Here is a 24017-nt window from a genome sequence, read left to right as displayed (position 1 = left end):
AAACATGTCGTCATATTCACACCTGCAAATCATGTAGTGTTTCCATATTTTTGTCCAACCCCTGTGTACATGTCTCTGTACAATAAGATTAGATTCAAAAAGTACTAAAAAGTAGTATAAAACAGTTTTCACATAGAACTATAGGTAAAACTTTTTTCGTTTTGAATAGAGCAAGTAAAAAGGTTGTAACTCCTGTCAGATTTTTTATCACCATCAGTGTCCCATTGTGGATATTTCCTTTCACTTCCTGTTTCATAGCCAATCAGGAAGTGAGAAGAAATCCCTGCAAATTACCAACATAACAAGTGTCCCCATTAGAATATTTGCCCTCCATTACTTTTCTGGTGATAACCCCCCTTTTACTTAATGGTAAACAGAATAAACAAGGTGATTCTCCTTAACGGAGGCACACACAACAATAAAAACTGACAGGTGTTCTAGTCCTTCCCCACTATGCCCAAAACTAAAAAAAACAAAAAACTTTTGTCTTTAGTTATACTTTAATTATACGGTTAAGGTCAATGGTACTAGTTTAATATCCTCACCTGGAAAATTCCATACATGATGACTGTTAAAGGCCTGTTTCCAGAATATTCAGCTACCTTAAATATATCAAGACCCCATTTATTAGCATCTTCTATTTCCTGTAACACAAGAATCAATGAGATTTATACATAATTTCAGTCTTAAAATGAATAATGATAATACAGTTTAACAGCAATGTAACATTTCATGGTACACTGGTATTCTGGTCCTGTTAGTTCCTGGCATGAAGTCATGCCACTGGAAATGTGAAAAACATGCAACAAAAAAAGTCCATGATCTCTAATCAATCTCCAACCTAACCTGAACACAACCTGATCTCCAGGTTATCGTGCAGTTTAAAAACAGGTACATCTCAAGAAATTAAAATATCATCAAAAAGTTAATTTATTTCAGTAATTCAATTCAAAAAGTGAAACTCCTATATCCTATATTATATAGATTAATTACACACAGAGTGATATCTTTTAAGCATTTCTTTCTTTTAATTTTGATGAGTATGGCTTACAGCTAGTGAAAACACAATATTCAGTATCTCAGAAAATTAGAATTTTACCTAAGACCAAAAAAAAAAAAAAAGGATTTTTAATACAGAAAAGTAGCTTACTGAAAGTTATGTCCATGTGCAGTATAGTATGCACTCAATACTTGGTTTTGGCTCCTTTTGCATGAATTACTGCATCAATGCCGCGTGGCACGGAGGCGATCAACCTGTGGCACTGCTGAAGTGTTATGGAAGCCCATGTTGCTTTGATAGCAGCCTTCAGCTCATCTGCATTGTTGGGTCTGGTGTCTCTCATCTTCATCTTGATAATACCCCACAGATTCTCTATGGGTCTAGGTCAGGCGGGTTTGCTGGCCAATCAAGCACAGTAATACCATGATCATTAAACCAGGTATTGGTACTTTTGTGGGCAGGTGCCAAGTCCTGCTGGAAAATTAAATCGGCACCTCCATAAAGCAGGTCAGCAGAGGGAAGCATGAAGTGCTCTAGAATTTTCTGGTGGAGAGCTGCGCAGACTTTGGACTTGATAAAACACAGTGCACCAACACCAGCAAATGACATGGCTCCCTAAATCATCACTGACAGTGGAAACTTCACACTGGACCTCATGCAACTTGGATTCTGTGCCTCTCCACTCTCCAGATTCTGGGACCCTGATTTCCAAATCAAATGCAAAATTTACTTTCATCCAAAAAGAGGACTTTGGACCTCTGAGCAACAGTCCAGTCCTTTTTCTCCTTAGCCAAGGTATGCAACAGCTATAGCCCATGTCCTGGATATGTCTGTGTGTTGTGGCTCTTGAAGCACTGACACCAGCAATAGTCCACTCCTTGTGAATCTCCCCCACATTCTTAAATGGCCTTTGCTTCACAATCCTCTCAAGACTGTGGTTATCCCTGTTGCTTGTTTCTACCATACTTTTTCCTTTCACTCAACGTTCCATTAATATGCTTAGATACAGCACTCTAAACAGCCAGCTTCTTTAGCAATGACCTTTGGTGTGACCTTGGGCCACACCAAACCCGACTTTGAAATTGTGCGACTTACAGTGAAGCCGCGCGATTTTAAAGTTGGATGACATGCTGATTTGAGGTGCGATCTGCAAGACATCTGACATCGCACCAAAAGTAGTGCATGCACTACTTTAGAAATTGGTGCGGCTTCGACCATGTCAGAACCACACGGATATGACCGCTGTAATTCTGGAGAATAGGGTGCGACTTGGCATGCGATTTCCAAGTTGCATGGCATAAAATTCGCATGCCAATTCGAATCCAGTGTGACCGGGGACTTATGCAGGCCATAGATGGGTCGAAAATCGGCCGATTTTTCGGCCGAAAATAAAATCGGCCGATTTTTGGATCGTTAGTGGGCTAAATGGTCGGCCGTTTTTCGGTATTTTGGCCGATTTTTTTTATCGGTAAAGTTGGAAAAAAATTGGCCGATTTTGACGATCGGCCGATTTTCACGGCAATGATGGGCAAATCGGCCGATATTTTACCAATAAAAAAATCTGCGCATGAGCAGTGACGTGCAAGAGGAAGACAAAAAGAAGAAGAAAAAAGAAGACAAAAAGAAGAAGAGGATGAAGAAGAAGAGGATGAAGAAGAGGATGAAGAAGAAGAGGATGAAGAAGATGAAGAAGAAGATGAAGAAGAGGATGAAGAAGAGAAGAAGAAGATGAAGAAGAAGAAGAGGATGAAGAAGAAGAAGAGGATGAAGAAGAGGATGAGGATAAAGAAGATGAAGAGGATGAAGAAGAAGAAGAAGAAGAGAAGAAGAAGAAGGATGAAGAAGAGAAGATGAAGATGAAGAAGAGAAGAAGAAGAAGATGAAGAAGAGAAGAAGAAGATGAAGAAGAAGAAAAGAAGAGGATGAAGAAGAAGAAGAGGATGAAGAAGAAGAAGAGAAGAAGAAGAAGAAGAGAAGAAGAGGATGAAGAAGAAGAGGATGAAGAAGATGAAGAAGAGAAGAAGAAGAAGAGGATAAAGAAGAAGAAGAGGATGAGGAAGAAGAAGAGGATGAGGAAGAAGAAGAGGATGAGGAAGAAGAAGAGGATGAAGATGAAGAAGAGGATGAAGATGAAGAAGAGGATGAAGATGAAGAAGAAGAAGAGGATGAAGAATAAAAGGAAGAGGATGAAGAATAAGAGGAGGATGAAAAAGAAGAAGAAGAAGAGGATGAAAAAGAAGAAGAAGAAGAAGAGGATGAAAAAGAAGAAGAGGATGAAAAAGAAGAAGAGGATGAAAAAGAAGAAGAGGATGAAAAAGAAGAAGAAGAAGAGGATGAAAAAGAAGAAGAAGAAGAAGAGGATGAAAAAGAAGAAGAAGAAGAAGAGGATGAAAAAGAGAAGAAGAAGAGGATGAAAAAGAGAAGAAGAAGAAGAGGATGAAAAAGAAGAAGAGGAAGAAGAAGATGAAAAAGAAGAAGAGGAAGAAGAAGATGAAAAAGAAGAAGAAGAGGATGAAAAAGAAGAAGAGGATGAAGAGGAAGGTGAAGAAGAGGAAGATGAAGAAGATGAAGAAGATGAAGAAGAAGAGGATGAAGAAGATGAAGAAGAAGAGGATGAAGAGGAATTCCAGTCCGGCAAAAAGTGTCCCTGCAGAGAGCTCCGCTATTTCTTCTGACAGTTCCTTGACATTTATAGCGGTTGCAACAATGTATGTATTTGTTTCCGAATAAAAACATCTGTATCCTAAATGGATACAAATAGATACATTGTTGCAACCGCTATAAATGTCAAGGAACTGTCAGAAGAAATAGCGGAGCTCTCTGCAGGGACACTTTTTGCCGGCTGTAGACGGGATGAAAATCGGCCGATTTTTTTTTACCGTTGCTGGTAACGTCAGCCGCTTGAACGACCGATTTTTCATTTTTTTAAAGAAAAATCGGCCGATTTTTGACCCGTCTATGGCCGGCCTTACCCTCCTTGTGGAGGGTGTCAATGACTGTCTTCTGAACAACTGTCAAGTCGGCAGTCTTCCCCATGATTGTGTAACCTACTGATCCAGACTGAGAGACCAGTTAAAGGCTCAGGAAACCTTTACAGGTGTTTTGAGTTAATTAGCTGATTAGAGTGTGACACCAAGAACAATATTGAATTTTTTCACAATACAGGTGTACCTCGGTTTACAAACGCCTTGGTTAACATAATTTTTGGTTTATGAACGAAAATCTATTGAAAATTATGCCTCGGTTTACGCAATACGAAGTGTATGTCGGTGCCGATTTTGAAATGCAATTGCCAGCTTTTTTTTTCTTCAATATAGCTCACAGTATTAACTGTCACTTTCCCTGGAGTTAAAGGAAACTTTGTTTCTTTTAAGAAACTAAAAGGAAACATTGTTTCTTTTAACTGGGGGAAATAAACTAAAAGAAAACTTTTTTTCTTTTAGCTGGGGGGAAAGTGACAACTGAATCTCTGAGCTATAGTGAAGAAGAAAAAAAAAGCGGTAATTACATTTAAAAACCGGCACCATAATATATTAAAAAAAACCGCATGGAGTCCCCCCTCCCATCCATACCAAGCCCTTTGGGTCTGGTATGTACTTTGAGGGGAACTGTCAGGGACCATCGCGACGCATGGGTCTACACATGCGTAGGCGTCTGTCAAGACGTGCAGGTAGCAGGGCACTAGGACCCAGGCGCACCCGTCGTCTTGACAGTGCTAGGCAGGCACTGGGACCAAGGCGGCGCCTGTCAGGTGCAGGGCGGGCTACTTAACCAGCCCTGCACAGACGCTTGTTGCCGAATGGTCTTTTGTATCCTGTTGCCTGTGTTGTGACTAATCTGATCTGGATTGTCTGACCTTGTTGCCTTCTCCTGTCCTGACCCCTTGGCTTGCCTGACTCTGCTCCTGGATGTTCTCTTATAGATCTGATCTTTTGGTATTGACCCTGCATGTGACCCGACTATCCTTTGCCTATCGTCTTGTACCTCTCCGACCCGCTAGTTACCGACCCGGCTTGTTTGACTCTGACTTTGCTCATCTGTCCATCCATCCCTCAGGGATCCCTGGGCTCCCTCACATCAGACTCTTAACCCGCTGGAGCCCTTGGCAGACTCCTCTACCTCTGGTAGAGATACCTAGCAGCTGCGACCTGGTCCCGGAGCGCTCCAAGTCCATCCCCACCATCAGGGGCCCTGGTGAACAAGTGCTCCGGTACTTAGACTCCGCACTCTGGGGAGGCTCTATCAGGGGACTGATAGAGGTACTGTCAGGCGGACCGTTACAGTACCATTCGGCCATGACTGAGTCTGGAGGGGGGCCTTCTCCCATAGAAGAGATTTGCCGACATTTGTCCGCCCTGACCCAGGCAGTAACTGCCCTCCAGGACAAATGCTCCCGGTTAGAAAATCGGTTTGACACCATGACAATGTCTCGTGTTCCCATGCCTGAACGTTTTCGGGGAGATCGTGCACGGTTTAGGTCCTTCAAAAACGCATGTCTGCTGTATTTTGACCTGCAACCTCGTACCTTCACCACTGAGTCCGTTAAAGTAGGATTCGTGATTTCCCTACTACAAGATGAACCCCAGGACTGGGCCCATAGATTAAGGGAAACGCAGGACCCCCAGTTACAGACCATAATCACATTTTTTTAGGCCATGTCTGTCCTCTATGACGACCCCCAGCGGGTGGCTTCAGCTGAATCCACCCTCTACTCCCTCCGACAGGGTTGTCGAGCTGCGGAGGAATATGCCTCCGAGTTCAGGTGATGGATGGGGGACACGCGTTGGAACGACGCTGCCCTGCGTCACCAATTCCAGGTCAGACTCTCGGAGGCGCTAAAGGATGAGTTAGCCCAGGTTGGCCTCCCAGAGTCCTTGGAAGATTTGATCGCCCTGGCGATCCAAATCGATCGCAGGTTGCGGGAACGCCGGTCTGAGAGGTCAGGCCAGGGTCAAGGAGTCACATGGGCACCTCCCAGGGGCACAGGTCATCTTGCCCCTACCGATGTTCCATCAGCCGTTCCTGTGGATACTTCAGAGCCCATGCAACTGGGATTGGCTCGGCAGGCCCTCACCCCAGAGGAGCGCCAGAGAAGACGCACCAGGAACCTCTGTTTCTACTGTGGAGGAACTGGACATGTCGTGCGGAACTGCCCGGTGAAGGTACGTAAGTCGAGAACTACAGTTCCCTTTTGTTCCCTGGGTAATATGAGTCAATCCAGTTACTTAGCAGTACCCCTCTTTTTTCAGCTTCCAGAAAGAACCGTGGAGACCACTGCAATCATTGACTCGGGGGCCTGCAGTTGCTTTTTGGACATTGATTTTGCCCGTCAGCAGGAAATACCTTTACAGGCCTGGAAATGGGGACTTAATTTGTTCCTGGCTGATGGTTCCCAGATTAAATCGGGTTTGGTTGACCAAGAAACTCCCCCTATACTCACCACCATAATGGGCCTTCACCGGGAGTTATTACGTTTTGACGCTATCGCGTCACCCCTTTTCCCAGTGATCTTGGGGCTTCCGTGGCTACAAGCCCACAACCCTCAGATCAACTGGGAAACTGGGTCCCTCAGTTTTCCCTCGGCCTATTGTCGGGAAAACTGTCATGCCTCCGGGCCCCCCAAATCCTCCTATGTGCAGAGGAGGATTCCAGCTTGAGACAGGTTGTTCCAATGGTATACCATGATTACCTGGATGTATTTAGCAAACGTGGAGCCGACACTTTGCCCTCTCATCGACCATATGACTGTCCCATTGACTTACTGCCTGGATCCGAGATCCCTTTTGGTCACATATTCCCGTTATCTGAGGTGGAGTTGAGGGTAATGAAAGAGTATATTGAAGAGAATCTCCAGAAGAAATTTATTTGTCCTTCCACTTCACCGGCAGGGGCGGGTATTTTCTTCGTGGAGAAGAAAGATAAGACTTTAAGGCCTTGTGTTGATTATGGTGAACTGAATCGGGTTACAATTAAAAACCGCTACCCTCTTCCACTGGTCCCCGAACTTTTTCAAAGCCTAAGGGCAGCGGTTTGCTTCACTAAGTTGGATCTCCGTGGGGCATACAACTTGGTACGCATCCGAGAAGGGGACGAGTGGAAGACGGCCTTCCGTACTCGGTTTGACCACTTTGAGTATTTGGTCATGCCTTTTGGGCTCTGCAATGCTCCGGCCACCTTCCAGCATTTTGTGAACGATGTCTTTAGGGACTTTCTGGACATTTTTGTCATTTTTTACCTGGATGACATTTTGATATTTTCACCATCCCTAGACACCCATAGAGTCCATGTGATTAAGGTTCTGGAGCGGTTGCGCCTACACGGCCTATATGCCAAGGCCGATAAATGTAGCTTTGAGCAACAGAGCATTTCCTTTCTGGGGTTGATCATCTCCCCAAAAGGTCTTGGCAATCCTTGAATGGCCGATCCCAACCGATAAAAAAGGCGTCCAACAGTTTATTGGGTTCGCCAACTTCTACAGGAAGTTTATTAGGAATTTTTCAGGTCTGGTCTCCCCTATCACGCAGTTGACTAAGTCAGGGACCCGCTTCAAATGGACATCAGAAGCTCAGGAAGCATTAGAGACCCTGAAACGACTGTTTACCACCGCCCCCATTCTGGGTCACCCGGACACTGCACTACCTTATGTGCTAGAGGTGGATGCATCCCTGCACGCGGTGGGATCAATTTTATCCCAGAGGGAAGGACCAAAAGAATTGTTGCACCCAGTGGCATTCTTCTCCAGGAAACTCACTCCGGCAGAACGCAACAATGACATCGGGGATCGAGAACTATTGGCCATCAAAACCGCCCTGGAGGAGTGGAGATACCTGCTGGAAGGAGCGGCCCACCCAATTTTGATTTTTACTGACCATAAGAACCTCGAATACCTGAGAACAGCTAAACGCTTAAGGCCACGCCAAGCCAGGTGGGCTCTTTTCTTCTCACGTTTTTCCTTCCACATCACCTACAGGCCGGGTTCAAAGAACACAAAGCCAGATGCCCTTTTGCGCATGTTTGAGGATCCCAAGGAAGAACTCAGGCCGGATACCATTCTGTCATCAGGAAACTTTTTGGCCCTCCAAACGGAGCTGCGTGCTAAGCTGCAAGACGCATCTGGGACTTGCCCCCCTCTACCAGGAATACCACTCTCCCTCGAAGGAGGAATTGATTGTGGTACCGGAAGATGTGCAGACGCAGGTGTTAGGGCACGATCACCCAATGGCTGGGCACTTTGGAGTGGCAAAAACACTGGAGCTGCTTAAACGCACCTTCTGGTGGCCTGACATGAACAAGGATTGCAAACGCTACGTAAAGTCTTGTGCTGCTACGCCCACTACCCATTCCTGCTCGATGCTGGCAGATGATAGCAATGGATTTTATAGTGGAACTACCCCCGTCCCAGGGCCACATGGCAATCTTCGTTATTGTGGACCGTCTGTCAAAGATGGCCCATTTTGTACCCCTGAAAGGTACCCCATCAGCTGAAGAGACCGCTCGGATTTTCATCAAAGTAGTGGTCAGATTACATGGGGTTCCAGAAGATGTAGTGTCTGACCGGGGGGTACAATTTACCTCTAAGTTTTGGAGAGCCCTATGCAAGGCTCTGGGCATTAAGCTCTCACTTTCCTCCACCTTTCATCCACAAACCAACGGACAGACTGAAAGAACCAGACGTTGGAACAGTACCTGAGGTGTTACACATCGTTTTTACAGAATGACTGGCTGACCCTCTTGCCCACAACCCTCAGATCAACTGGGAAACTGGGTCCCTCAGTTTTCCCTCGGCCTATTGTCGGGAAAACTGTCATGCCTCCGGGCCCCCCAAATCCTCCTATGTGCAGAGGAGGATTCCAGCTTGAGACAGGTTGTTCCAATGGTATACCATGATTACCTGGATGTATTTAGCAAACGTGGAGCCGACACTTTGCCCTCTCATCGACCATATGACTGTCCCATTGACTTACTGCCTGGATCCGAGATCCCTTTTGGTCACATATTCCCGTTATCTGAGGTGGAGTTGAGGGTAATGAAAGAGTATATTGAAGAGAATCTCCAGAAGAAATTTATTTGTCCTTCCACTTCACCGGCAGGGGCGGGTATTTTCTTCGTGGAGAAGAAAGATAAGACTTTAAGGCCTTGTGTTGATTATGGTGAACTGAATCGGGTTACAATTAAAAACCGCTACCCTCTTCCACTGGTCCCCGAACTTTTTCAAAGCCTAAGGGCAGCGGTTTGCTTCACTAAGTTGGATCTCCGTGGGGCATACAACTTGGTACGCATCCGAGAAGGGGACGAGTGGAAGACGGCCTTCCGTACTCGGTTTGACCACTTTGAGTATTTGGTCATGCCTTTTGGGCTCTGCAATGCTCCGGCCACCTTCCAGCATTTTGTGAACGATGTCTTTAGGGACTTTCTGGACATTTTTGTCATTTTTTACCTGGATGACATTTTGATATTTTCACCATCCCTAGACACCCATAGAGTCCATGTGATTAAGGTTCTGGAGCGGTTGCGCCTACACGGCCTATATGCCAAGGCCGATAAATGTAGCTTTGAGCAACAGAGCATTTCCTTTCTGGGGTTGATCATCTCCCCAAAAGGTCTTGGCAATCCTTGAATGGCCGATCCCAACCGATAAAAAAGGCGTCCAACAGTTTATTGGGTTCGCCAACTTCTACAGGAAGTTTATTAGGAATTTTTCAGGTCTGGTCTCCCCTATCACGCAGTTGACTAAGTCAGGGACCCGCTTCAAATGGACATCAGAAGCTCAGGAAGCATTAGAGACCCTGAAACGACTGTTTACCACCGCCCCCATTCTGGGTCACCCGGACACTGCACTACCTTATGTGCTAGAGGTGGATGCATCCCTGCACGCGGTGGGATCAATTTTATCCCAGAGGGAAGGACCAAAAGAATTGTTGCACCCAGTGGCATTCTTCTCCAGGAAACTCACTCCGGCAGAACGCAACAATGACATCGGGGATCGAGAACTATTGGCCATCAAAACCGCCCTGGAGGAGTGGAGATACCTGCTGGAAGGAGCGGCCCACCCAATTTTGATTTTTACTGACCATAAGAACCTCGAATACCTGAGAACAGCTAAACGCTTAAGGCCACGCCAAGCCAGGTGGGCTCTTTTCTTCTCACGTTTTTCCTTCCACATCACCTACAGGCCGGGTTCAAAGAACACAAAGCCAGATGCCCTTTTGCGCATGTTTGAGGATCCCAAGGAAGAACTCAGGCCGGATACCATTCTGTCATCAGGAAACTTTTTGGCCCTCCAAACGGAGCTGCGTGCTAAGCTGCAAGACGCATCTGGGACTTGCCCCCCTCTACCAGGAATACCACTCTCCCTCGAAGGAGGAATTGATTGTGGTACCGGAAGATGTGCAGACGCAGGTGTTAGGGCACGATCACCCAATGGCTGGGCACTTTGGAGTGGCAAAAACACTGGAGCTGCTTAAACGCACCTTCTGGTGGCCTGACATGAACAAGGATTGCAAACGCTACGTAAAGTCTTGTGCTGCTACGCCCACTACCCATTCCTGCTCGATGCTGGCAGATGATAGCAATGGATTTTATAGTGGAACTACCCCCGTCCCAGGGCCACATGGCAATCTTCGTTATTGTGGACCGTCTGTCAAAGATGGCCCATTTTGTACCCCTGAAAGGTACCCCATCAGCTGAAGAGACCGCTCGGATTTTCATCAAAGTAGTGGTCAGATTACATGGGGTTCCAGAAGATGTAGTGTCTGACCGGGGGGTACAATTTACCTCTAAGTTTTGGAGAGCCCTATGCAAGGCTCTGGGCATTAAGCTCTCACTTTCCTCCACCTTTCATCCACAAACCAACGGACAGACTGAAAGAACCAGACGTTGGAACAGTACCTGAGGTGTTACACATCGTTTTTACAGAATGACTGGCTGACCCTCTTGCCCTTAGCAGAATTTGCTTTCAATAATGCAAACCACTCTGCCACAGGGCAATCGCCATTTTTTGCGAATTACGGATTCCACCCCACATTCATGCCTGATCTGGTTGTTGAAAGCAGGGTCCCAGCTACCCAAAGCATGATCGATTTTTTCTCAGATAACAACAAACTGTTGCAGGAGGCCATGGCTAAAGCCCAGGAAGACAACAAAGAGGGGTTTGACAAGAAGCGAAGGGGGGAATTGGTGCTGCAGCCAGGAGATAAGGTCTGGCTGGCAACAACTAACCTAAAATTACGTTGTCCGCCAAAAAAGCTAGGACCAAAATTTTTAGGCCCCTTCCAGGTTAAATGCATGATCAACGAGGTGGCTTATGAGCTTGCCCTTCCGGAGACCTTTAAGATCCATCCAGTGCTTCATGTCTCATTGCTGAAACCAGTGGTCGCAGACCCATTTCCGGACCGGGAATCCAGGCCCTCTGAGGCTATTACAGTGGAGGGACAGGAAGAATTTGAGGTGAAAGCAATTCTGAACTGTCGTAGGAGGGGGGGCCAGACCCAGGTTTTGATTAAGTGGAAAGGCTATGGTCCTGAAGAGAATTCTTGGGAACCTGCTCAAAATGTTCATGCCCCCAGACTTATGCGGGAGTTTGTGCGTGGTCACCCACTGTGGAGAGATCAGTTGGGCACCCGGAGGAAGCCCATAGGGGGGGGGGCAATGTCAGGGACCATCGCGACGCATGGGTCTACACATGCGTAGGCGTCTGTCAAGACATGCAGGTAGCAGGGCACTAGGACCCAGGCGCAGCCGTCGTCTTGACAGTGCTAGGCAGGCACTGGGACCAAGGCGGCGCCTGTCAGGTGCAGGGCGGGCTACTTGACCAGCCCTGCACAGACGCTTGTTGCCGAATGGTCTTTTGTATCCTGTTGCCTGTGTTGTGAGTACGCTGATCTGGATTGTCTGACCTTGTTGCCTTCTCCTGTCCTGACCCCTTGGCTTGCCTGACTCTGCTCCTGGATGTTCCCTTATAGATCTGATCTTTTGGTATTGACCCTGCGTGTGACCCGAATATCCTTTGCCTATCGTCTTGTACCTCACCGACCCGCTAGTTACCGACCCGGCTTGTTTGACTCTGACTTTGCTCATCCGTCCATCCATCCTTCAGGGATCCCTGGGCTCCCTCACATCAGACTCTTAACCCGCTGGAGCCCTTGGCAGACTCCTCTACCTCTGGTAGAGATACCTAGCAGCTGCGACCTGGTCCCGGAGCGCTCCAAGTCCATCCCCACCATCAGGGGCCCTGGTGAACAAGTGCTCCGGTACTTAGACTCCGCACTCTGGGGAGGCTCTATCAGGGGACTGATAGAGGTACTGTCAGGCGGTCCGTTACAGGAACTCCCAAGCCAAAATGTAAAAAAAAAAGCACCCCCTCCTAAACCATACCAGGCCATATCAAAGATGTCACATGGGGTGGGGTCACTCGGGTGATGTCCCTGGGTGGCCCCGCCCCTTACATATTTAAGAACTATCAAACCACCAAAGCAGGCAGACGGCCGGGGGCCATCGTCGGGAGCGGAGGCTTTTTCTTTTTTTTTTTATTCTTTTTTTGGGTCGGCGGCGGACATCGTGATTGATGTTGGATCTACTGCAAGCGACATTTTTTCTTTTAATAAAGGACTTATCAAAAACCGTGTCCTGTCTTTTTTCACACTACACTTTTTGTTTTTTGTGAAGGAGTAGCGGGACCATGTACCCCATACTTATTCACATGGGGGGGGCCGGGATCTGGGGGCCCCCTCGTTAAACAGGGCTTCCAGATTCCGATAAGCCCCCTGCCCGCAGACCCCCACACCTATCAGCCAGGGTTGTGGGGAAGATGCCGTTGTCCCCATCAACATTGGGACAAGGTGCTTTGGGGGGGAGCCCCCCTGCCCCAAAGAACCCCCCCATGTTGAGGGCATGTGGCCTGGTAAGGTTCGGGGGAGGGGGCACTAGCTGGTCCCCCCCCCTTTCCTGACTTGCCGGGCTGCATGCTCGGATAATGGATAAGGATCTGGTATGGATTTTGGGGGGGGGGGGGGGGGGGGGAACTCTTTTTTTTTAAAAAATTTTTTTAAATTTTGGTGTGGGAGTTCCCCTCAAAATCCATACCAGACCTCAAGGGCTTGGGATGAATGGGAGGGGGGGACCCCATGCCGTTTTTTAAATATTTTTTTTTTAATTGCCGACAATTCTTTTACATTCAGCTGTCAGTGGGGAACCCCGCTGACAGCTGAAACATTAACACATGGTTGTCACTAAAATACCGCATGACTTGATAACATAACTCATGCGGTATTTTAGTAGCATTTACTTTTTTCTGACCTCCAGAACGGATTACTTGGTTTTCAATGCATTCCTATGGAAAACGGCATTTCGGTTTACAAATTTTCGCTACAGTAAAACTAAAACCAAGGTATGCCTGTAGTCTAATTTTCTGCGATACTGAATTTTTACTAGCTGTAAGCCATAATCATCAAAATTAAAAGAAAGAAATGCTTGAAATATATTTGTATATATCTCCTGATCACTTCCCAAGAGTAGTACAATGTTACTATGGTAACACTGTATTGCTCTGATCTCAGTTTAAAAAAAAAAAAAAAAAGTTAAAAAAAAAAAAATGTAATGCAAAAATTTGAACATTTTTTGGACCATCACCAGTCACTGTCCCTGATCACCACCACACCAGTTGTATGATGATGCTGTGTAAATATTATGGCAAAAAAATTACAACTTCAAAAACTTGCAATGCCTCTTACAAAATTTCTCAGACTGTCTACTTTCTTTAAGGAGTCATTTGAGGGATATCTGTGCTGTCCTGAAATTGTAAAATGTATTTTATTGGGATTTAATGTGATAGACCAACACAAAGTGGCACATAATTGTGAAGTAAAAGGAAAATGATAAATGGTTTTCAACAAATAAATATGTGGAAAGTGCGGTATGCATTTGTATTCAGCCCCCCTGAGTCATTACTTTGTAGAACCACCTTTCACTGTAATTACAGCTGCAAGTCTTTTTGGGGATGTCTCTACCAGCTTTGCACATCTAGAGAGTGACATTTTTGCCTATTCTTCTTTGCAAAATCGTTCAAGCTCTGTCAGATTGCATGGAGAGCATCTGTGAACAGCAATTTTCAAGTCTTGCCACAGATTCTCAGATGGATTTAGGTCTGGACTTTGACTGAGCCATTCTAACACATGAATATGCTCTGATCTAAGCCATTCCATTGTAGCTCTGGCTTCATGTTTAGGGTCGTTGTCCTGCTGGAAGGTGAACCTCCGCCCCAGTCTCAAGTCTTTTGCAGACTCTAACAGGTTTTCTTCTAACCTTGCCCTGTATTTGGCTCCATCCATCTTCCCATCAACTCTGAACAGCTTCCTTGTCCTGCTGAAGAAAAGTATCCCCACAACATGATGCTGCCACCACCATGTTTCACAGTGGGGATGGTGTGTTCAGGGTGATGTGCAGTGTTAGTTTTCCACCACACATAGGGTTTTGTTTTTAGGCCAAAAAGTTCTATTTTGGTCTCATCTGACCAGAGCCCCTTCTTCCACATGTTTGCGTTTGCTGTGTCCTCCACATGGCTTCCTGCAAACTGCACACAGGACTTATTATGGCTTTCTTTCAACAATGACTTTCTGCTTGCCATTCTTCTATAAAGGCCAGATTTGTGGAGTGTACAACTAATAGTTGTCCTGTAGACAGATTCTCCCAGGATCTCTGCAGCTCCTCCAGAGTTACCATGGGCTTCTTGGCTGCTTCTCTTATTAATGCTCTCCCTGCCTGGGCTGTCAGTTTACGTGGATGGCCATGTCTTGGTAGGTTTGCAGTTGTCCCATACTCTTTCCATTTTTGGAATGATGGATAGAACAGTGCTCCTTGAGATGTTCAAAGCTCTTGATATTTTTTTTTTATAACCTAACCCTGCATTAAACGTATCCACAATTTTATCCCTGACCTGTCTGGTGTGTTCCCTGGCCTTCATGATGCTGTTTGTTCACTAATGTTCTCTAAATCTCTGAGGGCTTCACAGAACAGCTGTATTTATACTGAGATTAAATTACACACAGGTGGACTCTATTTACTAATTAGGTGACTTCTGAAGGCAATTGGTTCCACTAGATTTTAGTTACAGGTATCAAAGTAGGCTGAATACAAATGCACGCCACACTTTTCAGATATTTATTTGTATAAAAAAACAATTATGTGCCACTTTGTGTTGGTCTATCACATAAAATCCCAATAAAATACATTTATGTTTTTGGTTGTAACATGACAAAATGTAGAAAATTTCAAGGGGTATGATTATTTTTCAAGGCACAGTAGGCTGTCAGTACATCAGAATGAATCAATTTTCTGATATATACCATAGTTTCTGGACTCTATAACTTTCCTACAGACTGAATAAAAACGCTGATTGGGGTTTCACCACAGAAATGTAATCAGAATACATTTGTGCCTAAATTTATGAAAAACTATTATTTATTTGCAAAATTTTAACACAAAGAAAAACTGTTGATTTTTGTTTATCTAGCAAAAAATTAAAAAACCAGTGGTTTACAAAATACTACCAAAAGAAAGCTCTAATTGTGTGAAAAAAATTATAAAAATTTAATTTGGGTAGTGTTGCATGACCAGGCAATTGTCATTCAAAGTGACCGCAATGAAAGCTGAAAATTGGCCTGGGCAAGAAGGAGGTGAAAGTGCCCGGAATTGAAGGGGTTAAAGAGTAAAACTAAAACTCTTACTTCAATCTGTAAGGAATCAGGCAGGCCCTTTGCTGCTTATAGATGAAGTTTAGTGATTTATTTTGTTAATCGGTGCTGGTGACTGCTGTGTTTGATGAGATTTTCAGTCCTATCGGTTCCCACAATGAAGAGCACGCTAGGAATGAAGGAGGCAGACCCTTCATTCATACAGTACTCTTCATTTTGGGAACCAATATTATAGCTTCTACATTCCCTTGCAGCATGAGAAGATAACAGTTGCAAGGGTATATGGTGCAGAAAAGGACTGAAGATTTCAGGGAACAGAGCAGCCACCAGCACTAGGAACACTTCTCATTCAAGTACCTTCCCTTGTGCCAGAAAAAGAACAAAAAAAAAAATCACTAAACTTCAATTTAAATGACACATGTAAAACCAGTGAAGGACTTCACCACTGTCATATGCTACAATGTAAACTTAAAACAGAACAATGTGATTAATTACTCATGAGTTCATAGTCACCTTTGCAAGGAGTTCTTCCTGGTCAGTCTTTACTCCAAACCGTGGAATACTGCAGATAGTAAAGCTAGAGCTATGGGTCAGCTTCTTCACACCACTAATTTGGGACATGGGTCTCCTCTTCTTTTCCTTCTCCTTTGTAGTTGGAGAGGGAATTTCCACTTCATGCTGTTTATCTGGTGGAAACAGTTATAAAATTATTATGTTGCACCTTCCTAAATCACATTTTCTAAGACACTGGGACTTGATAAACTCATACTTGCTAACGATGTTCCCGACAAGATTAATTGCTTAAAAGCAAGTTACCCGTAATAATTCTAAAGGTTACATTCATACATACATATATACATTCAGTTCAGCGTGTGTGTCTCCTGAGCTGGTTGAAAAATTTGCTTGTCACAAGTAAGAAGAGGTACACACTGACACGGTTCGGGAAACGCTGCGAATCCTGTGTGTTTCCAGCACCGCACTGCAATCACATGGTATTCATGCGATCTAGTGCGGGTGTCAATGTTAAATTAATGACACCCCGAAACAGATTGCTAAACACGATATATTTGCCAGAAATGGAATTGCATGTATGAGAAAACCCATGTATGAGAAAACCCATGTGATGCAATTCAGGTGCAGGTCCTGAAAGAGTCCTGCACCTTTTTGGTGCAGATGTGATGTGATGCAATTTGAGCCATACAAAAACTATGGCTCAAATCGCATTGCACAGATATTGCATGTAATTCGCAAAGGAATGTGGTGCGATTTCTGTGCGAATTACATGCGGTGTATCGCAACACATTAGTGTGAACTAGCTAGTCTCAAGCTTTTCATTTTTGTTGCATCAACATATTGCAGTAGCTATGGATATCTTGTGTAGCCATGATCCCCCACACTCTAAACTGGCCCCAGCTGCAATTTTCCAATGTAATAACCAGTACATGCAAAACTGAGATGTTAGGCTCATGTGTGTACTGAGTTTTACAGTGTAATACACAGGATCTTGTTGGCAACAAGATCCTGTGTTTTGAGTTGTTCAAATGCTGTACGCATGTAACATTTTTGTTTGCAAAAGCATGCAGTTAATGCAGCCTACTGGCTCCTACGACACAGGTGACCATTGCTACCGGATGCCCATTATACTAGGACTTGGCTGTCTTGCATCCTTTGTTGCTAGGATGCAGGCGCTGTTGCTGCCTATTGTCCTCCATTGCTAGAACACAAGAAGCCACTGACGCTTAGTTAATTTCATTGGACACAGGTGGCTCCCATACCCTGCATTTGTGCTATAGACATGTAAGATTACCACAAACTTTTTCATGTGTACAACATAAATGATGGTCTATACGCAGGACTGTGGACAGTATTTTCTAGTTTGATTTTATGGAGCTAAATGCAGTGCAAGTTTACTAATCATTACTCAGATGTATGCATGAGGTCATAACCAACCATACATCTGCATTCAGATCCACAAAAAAAGAAGGACATATGCATGAGCCCAAAAACAGTGCAAATCATTTACATTTGTGGTTTCCCAGCAAACAAGGAAAATGCTAATTAAATATGAAAATAAGCTCAATCACCAAAATAAATTGTAAACGTGTCAAAACATATAAAACATGTTACTCTGTAGGTAGGGTCCCAAAGTGTTACCCTAGTAAGCACCATATGCATCAACAAAGGATACTGTTAACCCTATTATAATTTCAGACAAAAACTATAAGCCTGTGTTGAAAATTAAACAGAAAAAAAACCCCTAAAATTTCACACTTGTCTTATTTCACAAAGGCTGCTCTAGAGAAAGGGCCTCATTAAAGAAAGCTTCCTTTAAAATTCTGTGAACTAAGCAGAAATTTACAGTTGTTTGAGGAGTAACTCTACAGGTGGAGAACAAGAGTTCAAATTCTTGCAACAGGGAGTTGAAGTCTGTGTTCAGACGGCCGCCATTTTGTTGAAGTCTAATGGAGCCCGACAAGCTGATCATGTCTGTCTTGCACCAATCTATTTAATGCTGATCTGAAGAATACAGGTTTTGGGGTCATTTCAGAGGTACTATTTTCATTGTTTTGGGTTACTTATATTCACAGTTGTTTGTTACAAGTTTGGCAACCCTGGCTATTTCATGCTGTGCTCATAATGAAGAGAATTTAACACATCCTTAGCAGAGAACAAACAAACTTGATGACATGTCAGATCTTGCAGCTCTACGTTTAATTTAACTTCTGCGTGGGGTTTGTATTGCCTGAGTTTTCTCTGGGTGCACTGGGTTTCTTCTTCAAAACCTAATAAATCTAAATATATACACAAATACACACACTGGTTTGACCCAAACAAAATGCTACAGAGGGTTGACATGTGACTAAGGTATGCACATTTATTTTATTTAAATGTTTCCAAATGTTGGCTTCATTGTCAACCAAGGACAAGGGTACGGAGACACTGTTTTCACAACACTCTAGTAATAAAATATAAACCGTTTGTACATTTTTGTGTGACATGCTTTTTTTTTTTTAACTTTAGACATTGTCAGGGTGTAATTAAAGCAGTTTTTGTTTCTTTTTCTAAGAAAATCACAAATAAAAAACCATTTGATTAAAAAAATGCATCGAATACATACATCAATAGTTCACTGTTGTCTGTAAAGTGCTTGCAGAAACTTTTAGAAAATATTCTTACATCATCTTGCACATACGACAAGTTTCAGGCCTACTCACAGATTTCCGATAATATTCAAATGTGGGCGATATGAAGGTCATTCTAAAACCTATACATTTACTATACACTTGGTACCAGTCATCTCTTAGGACAAGCCCCTACTCCCTTGAGTACACAGCCTTGCTTTAGAAAGCTTCGCTGCATGATCCTCTTCATTCTGCACATGTGGCCTACAGCCATATTCATTTATATTTGAAGAGCTGTACTCTGCAAGACAGTTGGCATCTGCATTTAGTATGGCTCTCCAAAGGAATGAATAGGGCAGTAGAGAGCATGCACATGACGAAGAGTACCTAGCAGGGATGCTTTTTGAAGCAAGGCTATGCCATACACAAAAGGGTCACACAGTGAAGATTGCTGTATTGAGGACCAAGATGTTTTTTTCTCTAGGTAGGATCAGGGGGCTTGTAGCATTCCTTAAAGGACAACCTGCACCAAAGTTAGTTTTATTTTAAAGTTACTTGGTGTCCTGTGTGTTTTTTTATGCCGATCTGTGCAGTAATCCAGAATGAAACAACATATGCACTTTGTACTGGTCATTGAGAATCTCTCCCTGTAGTAGGAGGATCGGCTCAGTCCCAAACCCAGCATTGCTCTCTCCAAAAGCTATATGCAGTCTACATGCCAACAATTGTTGACAGGTAGGCTTGTATTGGAGAAGATACTCTTCATTATACAATTGTATATTACGATTTTCCTTTAGATTTACCGAAACCATATAATATGAGGTCAAGGCCCTTGCACTACAAAGTTGAAAATCTAAAGGAAAATGAACAAAAACATTTTATAACGTATGGCCAGCATAAGCGGCACATGAGTAGCTCAGAAGATGTCAGGGGAAGCAGGAAAGCTTACGGACAATGCATTACTGGAGTCAAGACAAGCAGGGTGAACTTTAGTTTCTCTTTAATACCTGGGTTTTCTGAGGTATTTGTTGCACACAAAATGGATTTATTTACATTCTTTGAGGCTATTCAGGAAAATAATTGAATGAAGATTTTGTGCCTGGGGCTTAGCTTAAATACACTTCAGTTTTAGGGACACTGCTTTTTGGTACAGCAGTACTTATAATCAGAAAATAATAATAATGGAAATTATAAGTGAATACATCAAAATGCTTACCTAAGAAGGTACTAGATATATATTCAGACACCTGATTTCCCGACCGGCTTGTTTCAGACAAGTGCGTCAGTTCTCTATTTAACATCCTCTTAAACTGCAGAAAGAAAACAGCACATCAGTAACATCCTATAGACAAACCAAAGCTATTGCTGACATGGCTTTTCTTACAGGCTTTATGGGTTTTATATATTTATCACTGAGAAGGTGAGAGATACAGATACATATCACCTTTCTGTGTTTACATTGGAGATTAGAAAGCTAAATCACTGCCGAGGAGGTGGAGCAGTCTGAGCTGCTGGGAGAGCCAACTTGAACAATATTAGTGCTTCTGCTATGAAGTTTGAGAATGAATTACTCCACAACACCAAGGTGCCCACATCTATAGCGGTCAGCTGGGGCTTGTGTTTAACCTGTTGCCAACCGCGCTGTAGCCCGTCTTTGGACATCCTCCCAGAACCGTGCACCCTGTGATCGCTGTCTCCTTCAGAGACAGCTGATCACATGGCTACAGAACGGGCCAATCGCAGCTGCTTTTGACCAGCTGTGTCCAATTATAGCTGATCACCGGGTAAATAGGAAATGCCAGTTATCGGCAGTCCTGTCCTCACGCTGACAGTGCGTGAGCAGAGGAGAGCCAATAAGCGGCATTTCGCAGGAGGACATCTACACTGATCATCAAGGCAATGATCATCAGTGTCCTGGTGATCAGTGTAGCCCCATCAGTGCAGCCAGTAGTGCCCATCTGTGCTGGCCATCAGTGCTGGCAATCAGTGTTGCCTAACAGTGCCCATCAGTGCTGCCTAACAGTGCTGCCCCTCAGTGCCGCCTAAGAGTGCTGCCCATCATTGAAGGATAAAATTATTTATTTACAAAACTTTATAACAGAAACTAAGAAAACTTTTTTTTTCAAACTTTTTGGTCTTTTTTTAGTTTGTTTAGGAAAAAATAAAAACCCCAGTGGTCATCAAATACCACCAAAAGAAAGCTCTATTTGTCTCAAAAAATGATAAAATTTAGTTTGGGTAAAGTGTTGCATGACCGTGCAATTGTCATTCAAAGTATGAGAGCGCTGAAAGCTGAAAATTGGTCTGGGCAGGAAGGGGGTAAAAGTGCCTGGTAGGCAAGTGGTTAAGATCATGTACTATTTTTAAGAAAATGTAAACACTCCAGTCTCCACAGGTTCACCTTGAAGACCAGCTTGAAAGTCAGTATTTAGAGGTAAAACAAATCATCATGCATCTTTCTGGGAGCTAACCAAAAGTAAAAACATGCAAAAAAATAAAAAAAATGCAAACAAGCTGTATTACTCCACAACAAAATACCAGTCCTAAGCCATGAATCATTTAAAATCCAATGTTATAAAATAATTTAAGACTTAGCAAAAAAATATACATATACATATGAAATAGGCGGCCGTGGCCAAAAAGGAGGCTGTGCTGTACTTATATTGGTTGGAACCTAAGTAAAACTGAGAATCAGTAATTTCATAATGTAACATTACTACCCTAACATGTCTTAAATCTGAAATACATTTGCCACAATTTGCTATTGATATATGGATATAGTTAACCTATATGCTTAAATCCGACAGTGAAAGTGTGTTTGAAAGCGAAGACTCAACATAGATCTATATACAGTAGCTAGTAGAAATAAATCTGAATTAAGACAGACTACCCAAATTTCCTTACTAAAGTGGTGTGCAATTTAGAATGTATAGCATACAAATAAACATAATTATTCGACGTAGTACTTATAAAGTCACCCATCCAGATTCCAGAGCCATGGACATGCCAAGGATGCTCAATGTGTGTGTGTGTTGCAGCGAACCTGCTTTGTCAAAAAGAACAGCCGTGTGGATGCATGTCCCTGAACACAAAGAGTTTGGAACAAGCAACTGCACTCCTCTCAAATAGGGACCAGAGGCTATATCTGTGCAGCAGTAGCATTCCAATGCACATAAAAGGGACAGCCTGTGCATCACATGCGAGCAAAGATGGCCCTTTGTAAAGGTGTACGCATAGGTAGGCCCATGTGAATAAGGTGTAATCATTTCAAGGACACTTGAACTGAGAAAAAACTAGTGGTTGTTTTTCTTTTGAAAATGCTTGCTGTTTGGCTGCTTCAGTAGTCTATGTGACTGAAACAAGTAAGTGGCAGGTAAAGTTCTGATACCTGCTCTGCATGCTTTCTTCAGGTCAGTAGCATCATCAGTTCAGCATGATAGCCAGGCATTTAGCATTTTCAGGAGTAAAGGTCAACAATGGCACCTTGCATTTATTTTTAGTACTATGGAGAGCTCCAGTCAGAACAGTTGGTAGCCTCACTATAGCAGCAAAATTATCCATACTCCAGATATACAAATAAATTCTTGATTTTGTGTTGATATCAAACTCCTGCAATGTAGTAGTGCACAGACAAGAGGGGCGTGCCATAAGGTCTCTGTGCCAAATCCCCATCTTTAGGGTTAGTTATCACATGCACATTAATGTGCATTATGTCACCTGTTAACATGCAATGTAGAGAAGTAGCCCATTTATTCTGAATAGGCTGCCAGTTCACAATGGACCTTTTATCGCATATGTATCAGAGCACCACAACACACAAATGGTTCACATTAGTGCAATGTGGTTTGCAAACCATTCCATTTCCATTGTGGTGCACTGGTGTGCCATTTCAATTAAATGGCACCATGCCATGCAGCCCTGTCTATCACTATTGGTTCTGTTGCTTTGGAAAGATAACCCTTCATTTGCCAATCCCTTTCAGTGCATCTAAATTACACACATGCTGCATAATAGCCACCCACTTACCATTTGAACACCAGCCTACCATGTATATAAAGTACAATAAAGAAATAAAATTAACCCTCAAACTGCTGAAAACAAGAAAAAACTGTTTCAGCACTATGGAGAGTGCCAGTCAGCAAAGTTGGTAGCCTCACTACTTAGGGATATACTGCAAAAATATGCAAACTTTCCACTGTCACATTTACCACAATTCTAAATACAAAATGTGTGATATCAAGGGACACCTGTGCATCCTGCTTTGGCAAAGATGTCAGTTTGCATAGTTGTACATATAGTTACGCCCATGTGAATGAACTCCAAAAAGTTCAAGGAGACCTGGCCTGATAGAAAACTAGAGGCTGCCATTGCTGACTTTCCTTCTGAAAATGCTAGCTATTTGGCTTCTTCAATAATCTATATGCCTGTAACAAGTATGCTGCAAGTAAAGTTCTGTTGTAAAGTACCTGTTCTGCATGCTTTCTTCAGATCAGAGACTCAAAGTATTGGCATCATTGGTTCAACATCATAACCAGGCATTTAGCATTTTCAGGAGTAAAGGCCAACAATGGCATTTAATTTCAGCACTATGGAGAGCTCCGGTCAGCACAGTTGGTAGACTCACTATAGCAGCAAAAATCTGCATACTTTGCACTCTCACATTCACCGCAATTAGAAATACAAATATATGATCAACTTTACGAATGTGCTTTGTGTAAAGTTCAACATTTGGATATAATGTCCTCCTCAACTGTTTTAACATGGAACCCTTGAAACAACTTTTAGGTCTCAGGGAACCCCTGCTAAAAATTACTATATCTACAGCAAATGGTACATCAGTGTGATGGTCAGTGGGAAGAATTTCCCCCTCAGAGAGCTAAAAAACAAACTTCTGGCAGTGGTAGCTGATCTGCTAGACAGAAATTGCTCATCTTGTTTACACTTGTAGCTGGGGGTGGTAAAAATAGGTAGATGAGCTGTGGTTTTATGCACCCCAAAACCCAACACAGCAGGTTGTGCACATGCTATGGCAAAAATGACACCTCCTGCTGGGTGTGGTGCTGCTAAAAAAGGGGACACATTGCAACCGTGTTCAGTGTAGTTGGCTGTGGTGTGGGTTTACAGGGCTAAAATAGGCTATATGGAGGCAACATACTGCCTCCCAGCTTCCTGTCAAATGCCCTCTGAAAAGGGATCCACCACAAATCA

At 43.6% G+C, this 24017-nt stretch overlaps 1 protein-coding gene across 3 annotated transcripts in view; it reads right to left on the bottom strand.

Annotated features, from left to right (window-relative positions):
• The window catches only part of PDE4C (phosphodiesterase 4C), a 406056-nt gene that overhangs the window by 50348 nt on the left and 331691 nt on the right, over window positions 1–24017 (bottom strand). For all 3 annotated transcript variants that reach the window (XM_089670026.1, XM_089670028.1, XM_089670027.1), the window contains exons 7-9: window positions 20026–20119; window positions 16201–16373; window positions 546–644 (exon numbers count right to left, since the gene is read on the bottom strand). In XM_089670026.1, the coding sequence (XP_089526152.1) occupies window positions 546–644; window positions 16201–16373; window positions 20026–20119 (366 nt within the window). The remainder of the gene's footprint in view (window positions 1–545; window positions 645–16200; window positions 16374–20025; window positions 20120–24017) is intronic.

This window comes from Staurois parvus, unplaced genomic scaffold (genome assembly GCF_062004578.1).
Source record: "Staurois parvus isolate SC_StPar_1 unplaced genomic scaffold, SC_StPar_1.0 ptg000086l, whole genome shotgun sequence".
Lineage (NCBI taxonomy): Eukaryota > Metazoa > Chordata > Amphibia > Anura > Ranidae > Staurois > Staurois parvus.
This window is presented reverse-complemented; position numbering and strand designations above follow the sequence as displayed.